At 40.8% G+C, this 21,731-nt stretch overlaps 1 protein-coding gene across 13 annotated transcripts; it reads right to left on the reverse strand.

Moving 5' to 3' along the window:
* Positions 1-85: 85 nt before the first annotated feature.
* Positions 86-21,515, reverse strand: LOC126378331 (uncharacterized transmembrane protein DDB_G0289901-like). 13 transcript variants are annotated; one of them, XM_050026568.1, is made up of 13 exons: positions 21,400-21,514; positions 20,461-20,690; positions 19,780-20,206; positions 17,551-17,699; positions 7,403-7,714; positions 6,490-6,807; positions 5,757-6,278; positions 4,843-5,175; positions 3,910-4,209; positions 3,198-3,815; positions 2,520-2,759; positions 1,777-1,824; positions 86-1,144 (listed from the first exon to the last, which is right to left on the reverse strand). In XM_050026568.1, the coding sequence occupies exons 1-13, from the start codon at positions 21,404-21,406 to the stop codon at positions 290-292; spliced, it is 4,359 nt and encodes a 1,452-aa protein (XP_049882525.1). In that variant the 5' UTR covers positions 21,407-21,514; the 3' UTR covers positions 86-289. The 13 variants fall into 13 exon arrangements, with proteins under 13 accessions (XP_049882525.1, XP_049882519.1, XP_049882523.1 ...); XM_050026562.1 differs by having other exon boundaries at positions 1,777-2,100; positions 2,472-2,759; XM_050026566.1 differs by lacking the exon at positions 6,490-6,807 and having other exon boundaries at positions 1,777-2,100; positions 2,472-2,759.
* Between the last annotated feature and the right edge of the window lie 216 nt (positions 21,516-21,731).

The raw sequence follows: 21,731 nt of genomic DNA on the forward strand, positions 1-21,731 counted from the left end.
ATTAAGAGGTGTCTGCATGAGTCTATATCAATGGCACTCATCCTTATATGATCTCGGGCATGATAGTCAAAAATAAATTACAAAATTAAATTGAAATAAATTTATTATAATTTACGTGTACATTTTAAAATAATTTTAATTTTATTTAATATATTATTCCTTACATTTCTTTTGTCAAATTTTGTGTGTCTAAGCTATGGAATCGTGATCTTTCTATTGGTTTTTGAATATTTCTTACATAAATATGTTATAAGTAAGTATTTATATTATGTAAAAGTATTTATATTATTTAAACATCGTAAATATCCCTCATGCTATCATTAACCTTATCCCACGGCACGAATATCTTCAGACCATTAGCGTCACCAGTGGTTTGTACGTTGTTTCGTGTACAATTGGCATTACAAATGAAGTCACAGGTGCCTGTTCTGGCATTGAAGTGTAGGCCTTCAGCACATATGACTAAGACAGCTTTTTCACCTTCGCAGCGCCAGTATTTGTCACAAGCGGTCTCATGGGCCCACGGGAGGATGTTGCAGGCATCGGAGCATTTGCTGTGGTCCGGTTCGGTTTCGCCTCCGTTACCATTGTCTTCACCACCGTCCTCTCCGCTGTCACCACCGTTCTCTCCGCTGTTGTTACCGTTGTCACCACCGTTCTCTCCGCTGTTGCTACCGCTGTCACCACCGTTCTCTCCGCTGTTGCTACCGTTGTCACCACCGTTCTCTCCGCTGTTGCTACCGCTGTCACCACCGTTCTCTCCGCTGTTGCTACCGTTGTCACCACCGTTCTCTCCGCTGTTGCTACCGTTGTCACCACCGTTCTCTCCGCTATTGCTACCGTTGTCACCACCGTTCTCTCCGCTGTTGCTACCGTTGTCACCACCGTTCTCTCCGCTGTTGCTACCGTTATCACCACCATTCTCTCCGCTGTTGCTACCATTGTCACCACCGTTCTCTCCGCTATCAACACCGCTGTCCCCTCCGTTTTCACCACTGTTGTTTCCTCCGTTGTCACCTCCGTTATCGCCTCCATGGTCACCACCATCTTCACCACTATTTTCACCGCTGTTGTCACCGCCGTTGTCACCACCATCTTCACCGCTGTTGGCTTCGCATCCAGCGTTGGCTGGCCAATCGCAGACCTAAGAAGAAGCAAACAGTTCTTATAAACACGATAGTTACTTAAGTGTATTATATCCTCTGTCACCTTAGAACAAGTTTCTCCTGTAAATATTTTGATAAGTGTGTAATAAAATGTTTTATTATTATTGTATGTCGTTTCTATATGTCGGGCCTATGGAGTCCTGGACTTTGGAAGGCGTGGGTGGTGCCGAAGCCGAATACCAAACTAAAACGATGCCGCACGGGGCTTTAAGAATTTTGAAATAAAGGCTATGAATAACAAAGTGAAACTTAATAATACTAATATACTTATCATAAAAACATTCTAGAATATATATAAAAAATCACACGAAACTTCATTTGGATCTTCTCAGCCGTAATTATACTCTCTCACACTGGGTGGGGTGGGTATTTTCTAAGAACTATCTCCTCGCGGTCCACAATGGGTAACGGCCAGCCGGTTAAACGTTCTCGACAGCTCTGGACTGGAATGGACTGTTCCTTGACTACATCATGGATCTCCATCTCACTGCCTATATATTATACTTCGGCGGTGACAAGAACTTGTGCGCATATAATAAGTATTTTTCCAAATTTATGTCTTCAGATTTATTTGAATGCAACTACATAAAAAAAATTGGTCGATACTTACTTGGATTTTGGGGTTGAAGTGCAGTCCAGCGGGGCATTTCTGTTCTACCTTCTCTCCGAAGACACAGGTGTAGAAGCGACCGCAGTCAGATTCGTGAGGCAGAAGCTGGTGAACGTCGAAGTCAGCTGGACATCCGTTGTCCAGATTTCCTCCGTTATCACCATTACCGTTTCCATTATCACCGTCGCCGTTTCCGTTATCACCATCACCGTTTCCATTATCACCGTCGCCGTTGCCGTTGTCACCATCACCGTTTCCGTCGCCACCATTATCACCATCACCGTTACCAGATTCACATCCAGCAACTGAAGGCCAATCACAGACCTGGAAAATGAGAATTAGTTTATTATAGACAGCGATACGGCTCACCATCTATCACGTTCGTGTAACAGAAAGGTCGGTTAGGCGTGGGCACTTAGTTCATCTTGCGATGGATGTACCTCTGACTACCCCAACTGAGATATAGTCGTTAGCTTATTTATGTTGTGACTTGTGCATTAGCTTCTTCACAATTTGTGTATGTGTAAATAGTGGAATATAATGGTTTATTAATTTTTTGTCATAAAAATAAAACAAAAAATAAAGCGCTTCAATTCAGGGAAAATATAACTCTTTCGAAACTAAGTACTTGTGTTGTTATTTGCTAAAGATAGGCATTCTGGTATAGGAATAATAGTGATTATGTTGGTACTTACTTGGATTTTGGGGTTGAAGTGAAGTCCAGCGGGGCATTTCTGTTCTACCTTCTCTCCGAAGACACAGGTGTAGAAGCGACCGCAGTCAGTTTCGTGGGGCAGAAGCTGGTGAACGTCGAAGTCAGCTGGGCATCCGTTGTCCAGATTTCCTCCGTTATCACCATCACCGTTTCCGTTGTCACCATCACCATCACCGTTTCCGTTGTCACCATCACCGTTTCCGTCGCCACCATTATCACCATTACCGTTACCAGATTCACATCCAGCAACAGAAGGCCAATCGCAGACCTGGAAATATATAAATCAGTTTCTTAAATTCCTCACAATTAAGTAAGTAAGTATAATGTTTATTTTCCATAAAAATACAGAAAATATTGGTACAATAAAAACCCGTTTACTGACCCGTGCTTAGGAAAACTCACAAAGATAAAATATCGACACTGAGTCAGACATATTTGATTTATTTTCCTCATAGTGAAATCTAGTCTGCTAGTGGTTCTACTTTAAGCCATATTTTTTTTTTGTTAATCTTTTTAGACGTCATATGTTGAGATAAAGCGATTCAATTGAAGAAGTTTCATTTTTGGTGTGACTTATTGTAGAATTGCCGCAAATGGTATTGACTACTTGGCCGGAAATCAATTTAGGAAGAAAGTTAACTTCGTCGTAACGAAATATGTTAGTATTTTCTGATGGTAGGCTCTCTGAATCATGGTTGGAACTTACTTGGATTTTGGGGTTGAAGTGAAGTCCAGCGGGGCAATTCTGTACCACCTTCTCTCCGAAGACGCAGGTGTAAAAGCGACCGCAGTCATATTCGTGTGGAAGAAGCTGGTGAACGCTGAAGTCAGTTGGGCAGCCATTTTCCAGAGTACCGTTACCATTTCCATTTCCATCACCACCATTGTCGCCACCATTCTCTCCGCTGTCACCACCGTTGTCTCCTCCATTGTCACCACCGTTCTCTCCGCTGTTGCTACCGTTGTTACCACCATCCTCTCCGCTGTTGCTACCGTTGTTACCACCATCCTCTCCGCTGTTGCTACCGCTGCTACCACCATCCTCTCCGCTGTTGCCACCGCTGCTACCACCATCCTCTCCGCTGTTGCTACCGCTGCTACCACCATCCTCTCCGCTGTTGCTACCGCTGCTACCACTATCCTCTCCGCTGTTGCTACCGTTGTTACCACCGTTCTCTCCGCTGTTGCTGCCGTTGTCACCACCGTTTTCTCCGCTATCTACACCACTGTCGCCTCCGTTGTCACCACTGTTGTCGCCACCGTTATCACCACTGCCATTTCCGTCACCAGATTCACATCCAGCATTGTCAGGCCAGTCGCAAACCTGTAAATATAAAACGTTATAGCATCAAATGGATTGAAATAGTTATTTTGTAACATTTATAACCAGTGTTGTTTATGTTTTAGTTGACACTTACTTGGATTTTGGGGTTGAAGTGAAGTCCAGCGGGGCAAATTTGTTCTACTTTCTTTCCGAATACGCAGGTGTAGAAGCGACCGCAGTCATATTCATGTGGCAGAAGTTGGTGAACGTCGAAATCGGCTGGGCATCCGTTATCCAAGTGGCCTCCGTTATCACCGTTTCCGTTTCCGTCACCGCTGTTATCACCATCACCGTTTCCGTCACCACCGTTATCGCCATCGCCATTTCCGTCACCACCGTTGTCACCACCACCGTTGCCAGATTCACATCCAGCAGCAGAAGGCCAGTCGCAAACCTAGAAAAATGTATGTAATTAGAATACAATGAAGTGCAAGATTACTTTAGTAACACACAAAAATCACTCTGTGATCCCTAGTTTGGTTAGGACATTACAGGCTGATCACCTGATTGTCCGAAAGTAAGACGATCCGTACTTCAGAAGGCACGTTAAGCCGTTGGTCCCGGTTACTATTTACTGATGTAAGTACGTAATCGTTAAATGAGCCATGTCAGGGGCTTCTGGCGGCTCAATAGTAACCCTGACACCAGGGTTGATGGGATTGGTAATCCAGCTCACAACCCACACTATAGAAGAAGATTGCAACATATTATACATCGATGCATGCAAGTCTCAATATTAATATTATTTATTTATTTATAACTAAACAGCAGTGTTCTGCTATATTTTTTGAACAGTTTGGCTACATGAATGAGTCTCTATTAATAGTAGAATACTTTAGGAGACAGTATATGAGATATCTCGTTTAAGCAGCGTTTTAAATTTACTTTTATTTGAATGAGACGATTGGAGTTTAAACGCTTAGCTGATAAATTACTTGGTACCTACGTAGGATTCGTAAGATTAAGTGGGCGAGGGATTGAAACCTCTGAAACTTTTTATTAGGATCTTGATTTATTAGTTACTTACTTGGATTTTGGGGTTGAAGTGAAGTCCAGCGGGGCAATTCTGTTCTACCTTCTTTCCAAAGACACAGTTGTAGAAGCGACCGCAGTCAGATTCGTGGGGCAGAAGCTGGTGCACGTCAAAGTCAGCTGGGCATCCGTTATCCAGATTTCCTCCATTATCACCGTTTCCGTTATCACCATCACCATTTCCGTTTCCATCTCCTCCGTTGTCACCACCGTTGTCGCCGCCATTGTCGCCACCATTATCTCCACCGTTATCACCACCATTGTCTCCACCGTTGTCACCATCACCGTTTCCAGATTCACATCCAGCGTGTTTAGGCCAGTCGCAAACCTAAATTGTATTTATACAAGGTATTAATGACATCGTAACGAAAACTTTGAGGGATGATTTAGACCATGATTGTGAGTTGATATTAAGTAGAATTTTCCGCCGCAAATGTATAGAATTGAAAATAATTTAAAAAATATGAAAAATAATCATGAATTTTGCGACAAATTGGACAATCATTGGTTTAGGCTTGTGCTGAATTCCGAACCTGCTACCTCAAAGTAAGAAGCAATTCTGATTTTTTTTACTGAACTGATTCTTAATCCCAAGAAAAAAACATTGAATTAATTTAGCTACTTACTTATCATTTTTGGTGTAAATATCAAATTTTGTAACCAGTATCTCCTTATTAAGTAAAGCTCCGCAATAAAGTATATTTATTATTATATTTATATATGTGTTAAGGGATTTTGTTCTTAAACCTTTCACAATAAAGTTCATTCTACCTATTTTATATGATTATAGCTCCAAGCGTGGCTCTGCAGAATTATTATAATTTGTGCAGATTGAAAATATGAAAACCTATTCATATATCTTCTTACTTTCTTTATTAATAGAATCTTCTTTTTCAAACTATTACTTACTTGAAGGTTGGGGTTGAAGTGAAGTCCAGCGGGGCAAATCTGTTCTACTTTCTTTCCGAAGACGCAGTTGTAGAAGCGACCGCAGTCAGATTCGTGGGGCAAAAGTTGGTGAACATCGAAGTCAGCTGGGCAGCCATTTTCCAGAGTACCGTCACCATTTCCATTTCCATCACCACCATTGTCGCCACCGTTCTCTCCGCTGTTGCTACCGTTGTTACCACCATCCTCTCCGCTGTTGCTACCGCTGCTACCACCATCCTCTCCGCTGTTGCTACCGTTGTTACCACCATCCTCTCCGCTGTTGCTACCGTTGCTACCGCCATCCTCTCCGCTATTGCTACCACTATCCTCTCCGCTGTTGCTACCGTTGCTACCACCATCCTCTCCGCTGTTGCTACCGTTGCTACCACCATCCTCTCCGCTGTTGCTACCGTTGTTATCACCATTTCCGTTTCCATCGCCACCGTTGTCACCACCACCATTGCCAGATTCGCATCCAGCGTTGTGAGGCCAGTCACAGACCTGAAATGAAGTTCGTTCATAACAGATATCCGCCCATTCGCGTACAAATAGTCAAGTATCCATTGTAACGTTGATAGAAAAATAATTTATTAATAAAATGAATAGTGACATAGCGTTTCCTATGGCACTAGAAATATTACTTTAAGTTTAAAAAAATCTTATTAACATTTTTGTGGAAGAATAAAAGTATTGTACGTTAAATGATACTTACTTGGATTTTGGGGTTGAAGTGAAGTCCAGCGGGGCAAATCTGTTCTACTTTCTTTCCGAACACGCAGGTGTAGAAGCGACCGCAGTCATATTCATGTGGCAGAAGTTGGTGAACGTCGAAATCGGCTGGGCATCCGTTATCCAAGTGGCCTCCGTTATCACCGTTTCCGTTTCCGTCACCTCCGTTGTCACCGCCATTATCTCCATCACCATTTCCATTACCGCTGTTGTCACCTTCACCGCTGTTATCACCATCACTGTTTCCATTTCCATCACCATTTCCGGCTTCACATCCAGCGTTATTGGGCCAGTCACAGACCTGTAAATCGATTAAACTCATAAGACTGAGATTTTCAGACACAAAAGGTAGGCTATGGGGTTTGGATTTTAAAAGACTATTCGGTTTTACGAGGTTTGAGGAGCTCGGTGACGCAGCGGTAAATGCGCTCGGTCTGCGATTGTTGAAGTTAAGCAACTTTCGCAAAGGCCGGTCATAGAATGGGTGACCACAAAAAAAAAAGTTTTCATCTCGAGCTCCTCCGTGCTTCGGAAGGCACGTTAAGCCGTTGTTCCCGGTTGCATTAGCAGTCGTTAATAACCACCAATCCGCACTGGGCCCGCGTGGTGGTTTAAGGCCCGATCTCCCTATCCATCCATAGGGAAGGCCCGTGCCCCAGCAGTGGGGACGTTAATGGGCTGGTGATGATGATTCGGTTTTACGACTTTCATAGTACTTCAGATCAGGTTTGAAAAGTTTATTTAAAAAGGAATTATGTGTACTGAAAAGCTCTAATTTAAATATATAATGTTCTTAGTCTAAACAAACGTAAGAGGAAGAAGAAAGAGGTTAGCAAAAAATATATATGTGTAGGAAAATTCAAAATGTAACCACGTACTAAAAACTAAATACTTACTTGGATTTTGGGGTTGAAGTGGAGTCCAGCGGGGCAATTCTGTTCTACCTTCTTTCCGAAGACGCAGTTGTAGAAGCGACCGCATTCAGATTCGTGGGGTAGGAGCTTGTGCACGTCGAAGTCGGCTGGGCATCCGTTATCCAGATTTCCTCCGTTATCACCGTTTCCGTTTCCATTGTCACCATCACCGCTTCCATCACCGTCACCATTTCCGTTACCGTCACCATTTCCGTTACCGTCACCGTTGTCACCATCGCCGTTTCCGTCACCGCTACCGTGTTCACAGTCTACGTTCCGTGGCCAGTCGCAGACCTGGAAAGGTTACGGGTTTACTTAGTAAAAAAAAAAAAAAATACTTGGTAACCACAGGCTTCGTCAACAATGTAATTGTAAACAGTCAGTGAAGTCCACGGAATAGAAGAGGTTGGAAGGGCCAAGTGAGCGTGAAACGCGCGCCATACAAGTATAAGCAAATAGTTCATACTTCAACTTTGCACTCCACTCGTCCGCAAACTTTAAAACATACGGATCTCAGCGATAGTATATTAAAAGGTCGTCTTGTGTATTATAACCTGCAGGGCAATAGGCCAAATATTGATGAAATCTAAGGGAATGCAAACAGTGCCTGACAAAACTTTAAGAGCAATGTCACACTTATCCGTAACGTTCTTGAAGTATAGACAGGCTTGCTCTCTGTCATTGACGCGCTCATCTACATCTCTTTAATCACCAATTGTCCCTGGCTTTGACTCCAAGCGAAAAATCTGGACACGACTAAACCGGTGTAGGACCGACTATGGAAAGTCAAACCATCACCTATGTAGATGGGGCTTAAAGGAGTCACCATACTGTGAATGTGGTCACCCGGACCAAACCATATCTCACATAGTGAACGAGTGCCCTCTGCACCGGTTCCCAGGTGGTATAGCCGAGCTGCATTGTGTGACGGATGCAGCAAAGACTTGGTTAAGGGAGCTTAAGCTGGATATTTGATCCAAGAAGGATATTTGTCTGCCATACGCAATAATAATCTACATCTCTGTATTTTAAAAGAATATCTCATTAAAAGTGTTTAACGGCCTCTGTGGTCCAGTGGTTGAGCGTTGGACTCACGATCCGGAGGCCCCGGGTTCGAATCCCGGTGGGGACATATCACAAAAATCACTTTGTGATCCCTAGTTTGGTTAGGACATTACAGGCTGATCACCTGATTGTCCGAAAGTAAGATGATCCGTGCTTCGGAAGGCACGTTAAGCCGTTGGTCCCGGTTACTACTTACTGATGTAAGTAAGTAGTCGTTACATGAGTCATGTCAGGGGCCTTTGGCGGCTCAATAGTAACCCTGACACCAGGGTTGATGAGGTTGGTACGTCACCTCACAACCCACACGATAAGAAGATTAAAAGTGTTAATTACATTCAAACTTACGAAAATAATGATAAAATTGCAGCCTATCACATAAAATATATATCGTGCGTTTCTTTAGCGAGAAAAAAACTGATATTAGTAAGTCAAATAGATATATAGATATTAGTAAGTCGTTTCCTTGCCAGCTTTTCTTTTTACGTGACTTATTGTAGATTTGCCGCAGATGGCATTAACTACTTGGCTGGACAAATGGGGACCACTGATGGCTCTCACCCGGTACAACGTTTAAGACAACAGGCCTGAGGGTACCCTGTTGAGCGCAAACCTCGGCTCAGGGCGTCATCTGAGAGTAAAAATGTTTGAAAGAATGAATCAACCCTAGTGGGTCGTAAGCGCTGATTGAGGGAAATCGTCGACCACGCCGGCGGGGTCGGTATCGCGGTCCATTTCCTTGCCAGCGGTGGGACAACTGCCTATAGAATTGAATATGAGAATAAGTACTCCGTCATAGCCCTGTTCATAGGCACGTTAAGCCGTTGGTCCCGGTTACTACTTACTGATGTAAGTAAGTAGTCGCTACATGAGTCATGTCAGGGGCCATTGGCGGGTCAATAGTAACCCTGACACCAGGGGTGATGAGGTTGGTACTCCACCTCAAAGAAACCACACGATAGAAGAAGATAGCCCTGTTCGGAGAACGCGTGTTCGATTCCCGACTCGGGCTATAAACCACTGAATTCGACTTTATGAGTTTGAATTCATGTTTGGATCATAGATAAATTGATATCACGTGCTCGCGCTGCCCAAGAGTGGGTGTTCTATACACCTCTGCCTTGCCCCTTCGGGGATACAGGCGTGGTGCTATATTATGCTGCTATTAAAAGCTTCCGAATAAAAGTAAAAGAATACTTTTACAAATCCCACACATCCCCAAGATTGTAACAATATCATTGAATACACATTAAGCTGTTGGATACCTGAATAATAATGAATTAATCCCAATGAGGTGTTCGTCATTGGGATTAATTCATTAATATACTTGTTGAATTAATATTATATTGTTATATTATAATATATTAATTCAACAAGTAAATATAAAATAATAATAATAATAATATTGGTTTTTAAAAATAATATGACCTTCCGTTTCTATTGTAATATTTTTTTAACATCTGTAAGAAACATTTAATACACGCTAGTAGAGAAAATTGCGTTTGTAAAAAAAATAATTGTTGTTTGTTGTTGTTTTTTTAAGACTATTTGATTAGATTTGATTAAATTTTTTTTGGGATCAGCTTGTACATTGGTTATTTATCTCAGATACCTACATATATATTTTGCATTACATACTAAATACTGACATATAAGAATACAAACATACACACATACAGGAATACCTTTTATTTTTTTTTATTAAAAATTATAGCGAGTGACACATATATTTTACTTTTCAGAACGTTCATTTAAAATATGTACTTAATTAGAAAATTCGAAATGTGCTTAGACTTCGTGTCCATTTTTTGTTTAACGTGTTACCTGATTACCTTACCGGTTCCAAAAAAAAAAAATCAGCGTCATAGTCTAGGCTATGGCATTATGCTGAGGTGGAACCGTTTCGGCATACATTCATAATTGTATTATTTTATACATTGTTTTAAGTTTACGCGGTTATTATCATAATTAAAGCACATAATAACGGGTTCTTTAAATGGGGATATGAGACTCCCAATCTCATCAGTCATCCCGTGATCATGGCACTTGCAACAGTTTCGAAATATCGGGAGTTTCATATCCCCATTTAAACGCGGTAAGAACCCGTTATTATGTGCTTTAATTGTATTATTTTGTTTTAATATGTGAAAACATGTATGTCGAATAAATATGTTTTCTTTCTTTCTTTTTTTCTTGTGTTATTATAATAGGCTACTTGACAACCTGGTCAAATGAGTCATTTTTTACGAAACGTCTGTCCTGTGACGTCATCAATAGAAGCGGTCAAACGTCGTACTCATTGTTACTCAATTCATAAATAGAATTCATAAATGAGTCGAAAAATAAAATGAGATTGATTTTTGGTCAAGTTAGACTGGCTTCTATTTCTAGATTAGCGTTTTATGATTTAATCTTTTACCCAGACAAATATCCTATACTCGTGTCATTTAATTATGATGACCTTGGCAACGAAAGATTGTGCATGTATGGATAATCTCTTCGATATCGGACAACAATAAAACAGTTGCAAAAATATCTATTCAATTCTTATCTAAATAATTTATTAGACGCATGAAAATTTTCCTTTTTCCAACGGGACAGACACAAATAGGCCGATAAGACGGAATTCTGCTTGCTACGATATTGATATTCACTTTTTCATCTATCTAGGATATAATAGGGGTAGACAGAGATGTAAACTATACACACCTACTCCTCGCCATATTGCCATCATCATCATCATCAGCCCATTAACGTCCCTACTGCTGGGGCACGGGCCTTCCCTATGGATGGATAGGGAGATCGGGCCTTAAACCACCACGCGGGCCCAGTGCGGATTGATGGTTATTAACGACTGCTAATGCAGCCGGGACCAACGGCTTAACGTGCCTTCCGAAGCACAACACACACGAAGCACAGCACGAAGATATAATTATTATAATGTATTTCATATATTGCACCTCTTTTTATTCTCCCGCAGCTATTCTTATACTACGTCTGGGTTGGCTGGAAGAGATCTCTCTTAGAGATAAGTCCTCCCTTGTAAACATTTGTGATGTAACTAGTTGTTAAGTGCAATAAAGTATATATTATTGCCAGTACCAATTTTCATTTTTATATAAGAACTAGGTAATTATGAATATTACGAATACGGGCAAAAGGAAATGGCTAAGCTTGTGCTGTGACGAAGCCATGCTACGGCGCCATCCAGCGCGGGTTTCCAGTCATTTATTCTTCCTGGGATATTGGGCGGAAGTAATGAGGAATTTTCCAGGCTATGTTCACTAAAAACAATATAGATGGCGTTGTTCAGATCTATTTTCCCATTACTCGGGTACATAATTATTCCAAAATACAATGTAATGTTGCTTGATATTTGGATCACATTATGTATAGAATTATGTTGCTACCTTTTTTTTTTTTATTTTTTTTTAATGCTACATTTTAAATAGTTAACATCGGAAAACCCTAAAAGGGTTTGTCCCGACATTAATCCCACATATTATTATACTAGTACATCTTATACTAAAGATAAGTACACTCAAATTGCGACACCCAACGAAGTTGCTTGCGCAGCATAGACTGCTTGTTTTTACAAACACATGTTTATAGCGATATACCAAAGCGGCAATCTACACCGCAACGAACTATACCTCCGCTGGATATCACAACCTATATTGCTTCTCTTTATTTTGATCAAATTAATAATGGCAGATGTAATTGTGCCTGGGTGTCATAAAAAGGGTCATCATTTATACCCAAAAACAAAGATGAAAGATGCATATGTCTGTTAACCATGAAATTAGAAGGTTAAACGAAGAAAAAACTGTACAGCGCCATCTATATTGATTTTGAGGAACGTACCCTTTAAAGTTGCGAAGCGAAAGTTGATGGTAGGGCTGGCAGAGGAAGACCGAGAAGGACATTGACCAAATTGGAGATGTCCTTAGAGAAGGTTTAGTACGATCTACTCTGAACCGGCGTGCGTGTATGAAGCGATTGATGAATGTCGAGGAAGCAAGAGAAGTGTGTCAGGATTGACCAAATTGGAGATGTCCTTAGAAAAGGTTTAGTACGATCTACTCTGAACCGGCGTGCGTGTATGAAGCGATTGATGAATGTCGAGGAAGCAAGTGAAGTGTGTCAGGATTGACCAAATTGGAGATGTCCTTAGAAAAGGTTTAGTACGATCTACTCTGAACCGGCGTGCGTGTATGAAGCGATTGATGAATGTCGAGGAAGCAAGAGAAGTGTGTCAGGATTGACCAAATTGGAGATGTCCTTAGAGAAGGTTTAGTACGATCTACTCTGAACCGGCGTGCGTGTATGAAGCGATTGATGAATGTCGAGGAAGCAAGAGAAGTGTGTCAGGATTGACCAAATTGGAGATGTCCTTAGAAAAGGTTTAGTACGATCTACTCTGAACCGGCGTGCGTGTATGAAGCGATTGATGAATGTCGAGGAAGCAAGAGAAGTGTGTCAGGATTGACCAAATTGGAGATGTCCTTAGAAAAGGTTTAGTACGATCTACTCTGAACCGGCGTGCGTGTATGAAGCGATTGATGAATGTCGAGGAAGCAAGAGAAGTGTGTCAGGATTGACCAAATTGGAGATGTCCTTAGAAAAGGTTTAGTACGATCTACTCTGAACCGGCGTGCGTGTATGAAGCGATTGATGAATGTCGAGGAAGCAAGAGAAGTGTGTCAGGATTGACCAAATTGGAGATGTCCTTAGAGAAGGTTTAGTACGATCTACTCTGAACCGGCGTGCGTGTATGAAGCGATTGATGAATGTTGAGGAAGCAAGAGAAGTGTGTCAGGATCGAAGCAAATGGGATTCTATAGTCTCTGCTTACCTCGGTGGGAAATAGGCATGAGTTTATGTATGTATGTATGTACCCTGGAAAATTCCTCATTGTCAACGAGGGCTAGAGGACATTAAATAGAAAAAGTAGCTTTAGATAAAAAGCAATAAAATCTAAAAGATAATTGAATACAGTAGCAGGTAGTGATAATTGATAATTACTTAAATGTTGGTATTGATATTTTTTTTATCACTGACGATTGTCAGTGATGAGCAATTCTTATAATTTCGGACAATGGCGGATTTTCTATAAACCCCTTTATTATTCGTTGTTCTGATAAAAATAGAGAGAAGCAATATAGGTAGCAACATAATTTTATATCATATCTGATCCAAACATCAAGCAACGATTATTTTTATATTATGACTCTTGTCATCACTGCATAGTATAAAACAAAGTCGCTTTTTCTGTCCCTATGTCCCTATGTAAGTACGCTTAAATCTTTAAAACTACGCAACGGATTTTGATGCAGTTTTTTTTAATAGATAGAATGATTCAAGAGGAAGGTTTATGTGTATAATAACACCGATGAAACAGTGGAGTTATACTGTTCTTTTTGAGGTTTTTAATGTGATGTCGTAAATAATTATTTTTTTCCTCAGCATTGCACCCGGGCGAAGCCGGGGCGGGTCGCTAGTTACATTATATTTTTTTAATAATTATGTACCCGAGCACTGCCGTGGTAGACCAGTTGGTAGAACGCTTGCCTCTCATTTTGAGGTCGCAGATTCGAATCCAGCACAGGCCTATTGCGATTTACGAGAATTCCTCTCGATATTAACTCAGAATAATCAGCTGAATCACCCCTCTCAGTTTTTGTTACGATGCCACACACCCATACGAACTTGTATGGATACCTGTACATACTTGTACGGGGTCATGACATCATAACGAATACTCAGAGGGATGATTCAGCTCATTATTCTGAGTTAATATCAAGTGGAATTTTCCGTCGCAATATTCACGATTTTTTAAAATTATTTTCCATTCTATACATTTGCGACGGAAAATTCCACTTGATATCAACTCAGAATCATGGTCTGAATCATCCCTCGAAAGTTTTCGCTACGATGTCACTAGCACCCTGTATATGAGAAAAATTCTAGGGTAAGTATATAAACCGCCATTCCTCCACCAACAAGACCCACCGACAAGAGCGCAGCTCTTAAATAGAGAGAGAGAGAGAAGTATATAAAGTTCAACAGATATACTTTTTGTTTTTTAAGTTTACTGTGGCCCCGATTCCTGCCAGAGACATCCTAATTATCTTATGTAATCAACGTGTAAAGCACTTTGTGATCCCTAGTTTGGTTAGGACATTACAGGCTGATCACCTGATTGTCCGAAAGTAAGACGATCCGTGCTTCGGAAGGCACGTTAAGCCGTCGAAACCGGTTACTACTTACTGATGTAAGTGTCGTTATATGAGCCATGTCAGGGGCCTTTGGCTGCTCAATAGTGACCCTGACTTCAGGGTTGTTGGGGTTGGTACTCCACCTCACAACCCACACGAAGATAGCGCCGAGATTGTCTGTCTCCCTCACACGTACAAAGAAAAGACAAGTGGGCCCATCTTCCATTATAATAGTTGACTTCTGTTAATACGAATGCGATTGCACGCTGTTACATAGCTGCCCGCGCCTTCGGTGACTCGGGCCGGCCTCATGTAGCTTATTTTTATGTTGTCGTCTTTCGAATCTGCTCCTAATACTAGGTTAAGCTTTTTGTTACTAACAAATTATGGACTAGTCTCCGAAATAAATATTGAATTTGAATACTTTCTGGTCTTCTTCTTCTTATCGTGTAGGTTGTGAGGTGGAATACCAACCTCATCAACCCTGCTGTCAGGGTTATGATTGAGCCGCCAAAGGCCCCTGACGTGGCTCATGTAACGATTACTCACTTACATCAGTAAATAGTAACCAGGACCAACGGCTTAACGTGCCTTCCGAAGCACGGATCATCTTACTTCTGGACAATCAGGTGATCAGCCTGCAATGTCTTAACCAAACGAGGGATCACAAAGTTCACGTTCCCGTTCACGTGATGGTCATAAATACGTGCAAAATATAATTTTCGTTACTAACAATAGTTTCATAAGTCACATCTTACTAACATAATATGGATGTAATTTTTTGATCCGAAATAAACAATTTTATTTATTTATTTATTTATTTAAAGTGATTTGTCCCCACCGGGATTCGAACCCGGGACCTCCGGATCGAAGGTAAATGAACACTTTCTACAATGTCAGTTAGGCGGTGATACAACCTAATAAAAATATTCATGCTTCATGTAAGACATATATAACTCACATACATAATAATATATGTAGGAAAGTGAGAATACTATGGAAGGATAATGAATGGGAATTTTATTGTTTATGGTATGAATGGAGGATGGTTAATGAATGGGACGTAAGGCAGTTTTAAAAGTAAGAAAAGCCAGTCGATGGTGCGATGTCGGTCGGGTTAGATGATTTTGTTAAAACTAATTAAAATATAAGGAGTAAAGATATTTCAAATATCACATTTACAAACAGTATCACACATACATACAGTATAATAAATATACTTCTGAACTTTTCTCCTGCGTATATAATGTTTATACGTAGTATTATAGGTTTATTACCTTCCGAGGAAACACTAATATGTTATTACTCGAGTTTATAGTCAGGTTTAGTCTCTTTAGCAAGTATTCTGTATATTTATTCATTTATTTATTTTTCTTATTATTTTCTTTTTCCTCATACATACATACATAAACAGCCTATATACGTCCCACTGTTGGGCACAGGCCTCCCCTCAATCAACCGGAGGGGGTATGGAGCATACTCCACCACGCTGCTCCACTGCGGGTTGGTGGAGGAGTTTTTTACGGCTAATCGCCGGGACCAACGGCTTAACGTACCCTCCGAAGCACGGAATCATCATACTTTTTCGGAAAATCAGGTGATTCAAACCAGAAAAGTTCTTACCAAACAAAAAAGTCTCACAAAGTGATTTCGACAATGTCCCCATCGGGAATCGAACCCGGACCTCCAGATCGTGAGCCTAACGCTCTAACCACTAGACCACGGAGGCTGTCTTTTTCCTCAAATAGTTTATATTACGGTTTAGGTACGTAATTATGTGCTTAGACTTTAGAGCCCAGTTTTTTGTTTCACTATCTTTTGATTCCCCAGCCGGCTGCAGCTGAAAATCAGCGTCATAGTCTTGCTACAGCTAGGCCGTGACATTTGCTGAGCTGAAGCCGTTTCGGCATTAAGTATAAAACAGAAACTTTACAAAAAAGGTTATTATAAAGTTAGTGATTATTTATAAGATATGAATGCATGGGATTGACTGTCTGAGAACTGATATTAGGCAGCTAAATTACTCAATTGTATAACAATATTTTATGTTTATTTATTTTTGTAAAAAACGTCTAGGGCCGGAGCCGAGGTTTTTCTTGCAGCTTCTTTTCCGCGGCTATACAGGTTGTGAGAAGCTGCAGTAGTTTTAGGCGGATGAGACGTTCGTTATGTAAAAATTTACGATTCAAAGTGTAACTATTTTACCTACTGAATAAAGATATTTTTGAATTTGAATAATTATTAAGTAATTTAATTACTTTTTAAGTATGTTTTGTTAATTAATGTTAAGTATGCCGAATAAATATTTTTTCTTTCTTTCTTCTTTCTTTCAAAGGATACGATTCGTCTGTCGGATTTTGCAAGATAATCTGCTTTCCTTTTTACGTTTTTCCCCGCTCGTACCTATTTCAACATGATAATAAGCTGATAAAATCATAACTAATCAGTAAGTAGAAAAATGTAGTGATTAAGATAACAAGGGGAATATTTCTTTCTCCTAGAACAGATAATTATGATGTGTAGGTAGGAAAAATATTTGAAAGAATTAATCTACCCTGAAAAGGAGGAGGAGGAAGGTTATATATATATAACCCATGAGCAAATAAATATAGAGTAAAGTAATTATATAGATAAAGTAATTATATATATTTATATTTCCTCTAAGACGACGCCCTGAGCCGAGTGTCGCGCCCAACTGGGCACCCTCAGGCCTGTTGTCTTAAACGTTGTACCGGATGAGAGCCTTCAGCGCTCCCCATTTGCCCGGCCAAGTAGTTAATGCCATCTGCGGCAAATCTACAAGAAGTCACGTGAAAAAAAATATTTTGTAAAAAAAACATATCCACATACCTGCAGTTTAGGATTGAAGAGAGTTCCAGGTGCGCACTGTCTCAACACCAGGCCTCCGAAGTTGCAGTAATAGAACTTGCTGCAGTCGCTCTCGTGGGGCAGGAGTCGGTGGACATCGAAGTCAGCTGGACATCCGTTGGGGAGATCCCCTGTTGATGGAAATGTAGAAATCACTGCACTGCACCAAGTGATGTGTCATCATCACCATCAATTTAAGAGCCACGCTCTTGTCGGTATAGCATTTTCCATTCCAGTCTATCAAAGGCCAATTCCTTGATTTCCCTATAAGACACGACGTTAACCTTTTCTTTAATCTGTTCCATGTAAGCTCTTCTTGGTCTTCCCCTTCCTCTCTTTCCTTCTAGCTTTCCTTCTATGATGTTTTTAATAAATTCGTCGTGTCTTATTAGGTGTCCAATCATCTTGCCTCTTCTGTCCTCAATAATTCTCAGTATTTGTCTCTTTTCCCTTACTCTTACTAGACTCAATAATTCAATTCTCAATTATTTATTGAATTTCATGTAGTACAATGGGGTGTTACATAGGCATAGGAACTATAACATGGACCCTGTAGGGTAGCAACGTTGAAGGGAAGAGAGAAAGTGTGTATTAAAATCAAGTGATGTGTAAATCCCGTAAAAAAGCACAAAACATGTGGAAAATGAGCTTTAACTTAACCTTTAGCACCCCGGACACTTCATACAAAACACCTCGTTTTACACAGACACTACACATTGACGTTATCGTACACGCGCATCTGTGTGTGTGACAGCGCCCATACGATTGAAGATTAAAGTAAGACCGAGGGGGTGAGGTAAACCTACCTCCTAGCGTTTTGTTTACTTAAATAGTATGGGGAACTGTCAAAATTTAAGAACACTCAACAGTAGCGACCTGATGGGAGAAATGTGCAGTTTTTTTGAAAGCGGCCCGCAACTCCTTGAAAGTGGGGTTAACTTTTATATGGAACCTTTCGCAGTTTTCAAGGTAGAAAACTATAAACTTTGCATTCTATCTCCAACTGAAAAGACAAATATGTAATATAATCTACAGTGGCCCCGATTCCTGGAGACACTGCCTAATTTTATTTTAAGTTATATCCGTCATTTTCATATCCGTCGAAAAGGAAAGAGACGGATGATTCACAGCTCTAATTTTAGGAAGAATGAGTAAATGAATGTGTCGGGTTATTGACTGATGTAAAATTTTTAGACGGTTGGTTTAGATTTGTGCTTAAAATTGACGTGTGTTCCATAAATTTTATGCTTGTCGATTACCCGTCCCTTTCCTTTTTGGCAGATAAGAAAATGACAGACATAACTTAAAATAAAATTAGATGGTATTTACAGGAATTAGCACCAGTAGCGCATTAAAATAATATTCTGTTCCGAATTCTCTTCTGTTCTAAATCAGGCAAAGCCGCAGGCAAAAACTATTCGTCACAATTGTACAGGGTCTTAGTGACGTCGAAACCAAAACTTTGAGGGATGGTTCAGAGCATGATTCTGAGTTGATATCAAGTAGAATTTACGATTGTTAAAGAATAGAATTGAAAATAATAAAAAAAAACACAAAATAATCATGAATTTTGGGATGGAAAATTCCACTTGATATTAACTCAGAATCATGGTTTGAATCATTCCCTCACTATGCGTTACGATGTCACTAATTTCCTCTATGTGGAAATTCTTTTTAGACATTTTAGCTTTTTAGAATCTTGTTCATTTGTATTATTTTGCTGTAAATTTGCCTAAGAATGAATAAATAATAAATTATTTAATTAATATAATTAGTAAGCTGCAAACTGTAAGATGTAAGCTGGGCTGCATCCGGAACGATGGGCAAAGATCATCACGCACTTGGTACCACAGGACGGACACCGTAGACGTGGTAGACCCCGGAAACGATGGCGCGATGATCTCGACGGCTATCGGAATGACTGGATAGAGCTCGCACAGAACCGGGACACTTGGAAAGACATGGGGGAAGCCTTTGCCCAGCAGTGGGATCATACAAGCTTATAATAATTAGTAAGATATTTCGTACATCAGGCTACTTGGACAAATGCCTACACCAAACATACTGGAGCAGCGTGGTGGAGTACGATACTCCTCCGGTTGATTGAGGGGAGGCATGTGTCCGCCAGTGGGTCGTATATACATAGGCTATTTAATAGAATAATTGATATAATAATTTTCAACATTTTTGTTTGTTATTAATTGTACTAACCTGCGCCATTATCTGTCTCTGGTTTGGGTTCTGGAGCGGGTTCCACGGGAGCTTCAGTCTCAGGTTCCTGAGTTACAGGTTTCTGAGTTGTGGGTTCCTGAGTTACGGGCTCCTGAGTTGTGGGTTCCTGGGTTGTGGGTTCCTTGGTTGTGGGTTCCTGAGTTGTGGGTTCCTGAGTTACAGGTTTCTGAGTTGTTGGTTCCTGAGTTAGGGGCTCCTGAGTTGTGGGTTCCTTGGTTGTTGGTTCCTGAGTTACGGGTTCCTTGGTTGTGGGTTCCTGAGTAACGGGTTCCTGAGTTGTGGGTTCCTGAGTTACGGGTTCCTTGGTTGTGGGTTCCTGAGTTATTTCTGTCTCTTCCGGTTTCGCAGTAGTTGCCGGAGGTACTCCGGGTAGGGTACAATTAGTTTCTGCAGGATGGACGCACACCTATGAAAGAAAATACATATACTATGTTTAGGTACTTTTCACCACGTGCTTCAGAAGGACGTTAAGACGTAAAAACCACCAATCCGCAGTAGAGCAGCGTGGTGGAGTATGCTCCATAACCTTTCTGGTTGGTTGAGTGGAGGCCTGTGCCCAGCAGTCGGACGTATATGGGCTGTTAATGTTTATGGTACATTTATTTGATGTGCCAGCCAGGACGGTGTGAATAGATGAGGTCCGGCCATCACAGTACTAACCTGTCTATCATCATCGAAGACGGTACCAGGTGAGCAGTCTCTTGCAGGCTCCCTTCTATACCCGTATTCACAGTAATAGAACTTGGTGCAGTCATATTCGTGGGGCAGAAGCAAATGCTTCAGCTCCTTAGGGCATAGGTCGTGAGGAGTGAGGGTTTCTGTCAGGGGTTCCTCGTCTGCATGAGGCCTCGCGTGAGCTAGGCCTAGCAGGGCTAGGAGTAAAAGTTTTGCTGCGGAAGAGAGTTTGAGTTAGTTTCTATAGGTCTATGTATCGTAAATAAATAAATAAATCGTTGACTTATTGGGAAAATCATGTAAGCGCCATTTTGAAAATTCAGATTCAGATTTTTGTTAACAAAACCTTGCAATAGACAAGATACTCTTCTTCTATCGTGTGGGTTGTGAGGTGGATTACCAACCTCATCAACCCTGGTGTCAGGGTTATTATTGAGCCGCCAAAGGCCCCTGACATGGCTCATGTAACGACTACTAACTTACATCATTAAGTAGTAAGCGGGACCGACGGCTTAACGTCCCTTCCGAATCACGGATCATCTTACTCTCGGACAATCAGGTGATCAGCCTGTAACGTCCTAACCAAACTAGGGATCACAAAGTGATTTTTGTGAAATGTCCCTACCGGGATTCGAACCTGAGACCTCCGGATCGTGAGCCCAACGCTCAACCACTGGACCACGGAGGCCGTTGACACCAGGGTTGATGAGGTTGGTAATCCGCCTCACAACCGACACGACAGAAGAAGGCACTATGTACGGTCACGAGTACTAATATGTATACACTTTGAAACCATGTCACATTAACTTTTTTTACAAATTAAACCGTAAGTCTCATTAAATGTCAAATATGATAGTGCGTCAGGGTTCTAAAGTGGGTAAGTACATGTTATTGCTCATGACTGTATATCCTGCACTACCTTACCTATCATTGTGGCGCCTATGAGACGCTGTGTAATCTTGCAGTATCTTCGTTGCTCACTAAAAAATGAGTTTGTCACTGAAGATTAACAACTGCTGTACTCTTTTCTAAGTTTTGCTTTAAATATTATATTTTCGCGATAAACATTTCGATAAGAGATTAATATGATTAGTAATTGTTAATTTTGCATGTTATCTGTTGTATTTACTACTTGTTTTTATCAGTGCCTACCTACTGCTGTTTTTATGGAAAGGATAATCATGATATAATGTCTCTTTTAGTGAAAGAAAGGAAATAAAAAAAAATATATATTAGAAGACGCCACAGAAACGCAC

This window comes from Pectinophora gossypiella, chromosome 26, assembly GCF_024362695.1.
Source record: "Pectinophora gossypiella chromosome 26, ilPecGoss1.1, whole genome shotgun sequence".
Lineage (NCBI taxonomy): Eukaryota > Metazoa > Arthropoda > Insecta > Lepidoptera > Gelechiidae > Pectinophora > Pectinophora gossypiella.

Coding starts and splice junctions, on each gene's coding strand:
- LOC126378331 (XM_050026562.1), bottom strand. Junction 5,176..5,756: donor ACTTCAACCCCAACCTTCAA/GTAAGTAATAGT, acceptor AATACAATTTAG/GTTTGCGACTGGCCTAAACA. Junction 1,145..1,776: donor ACTTCAACCCCAAAATCCAA/GTAAGTATCGAC, acceptor GCTTCTTCTTAG/GTCTGCGATTGGCCAGCCAA.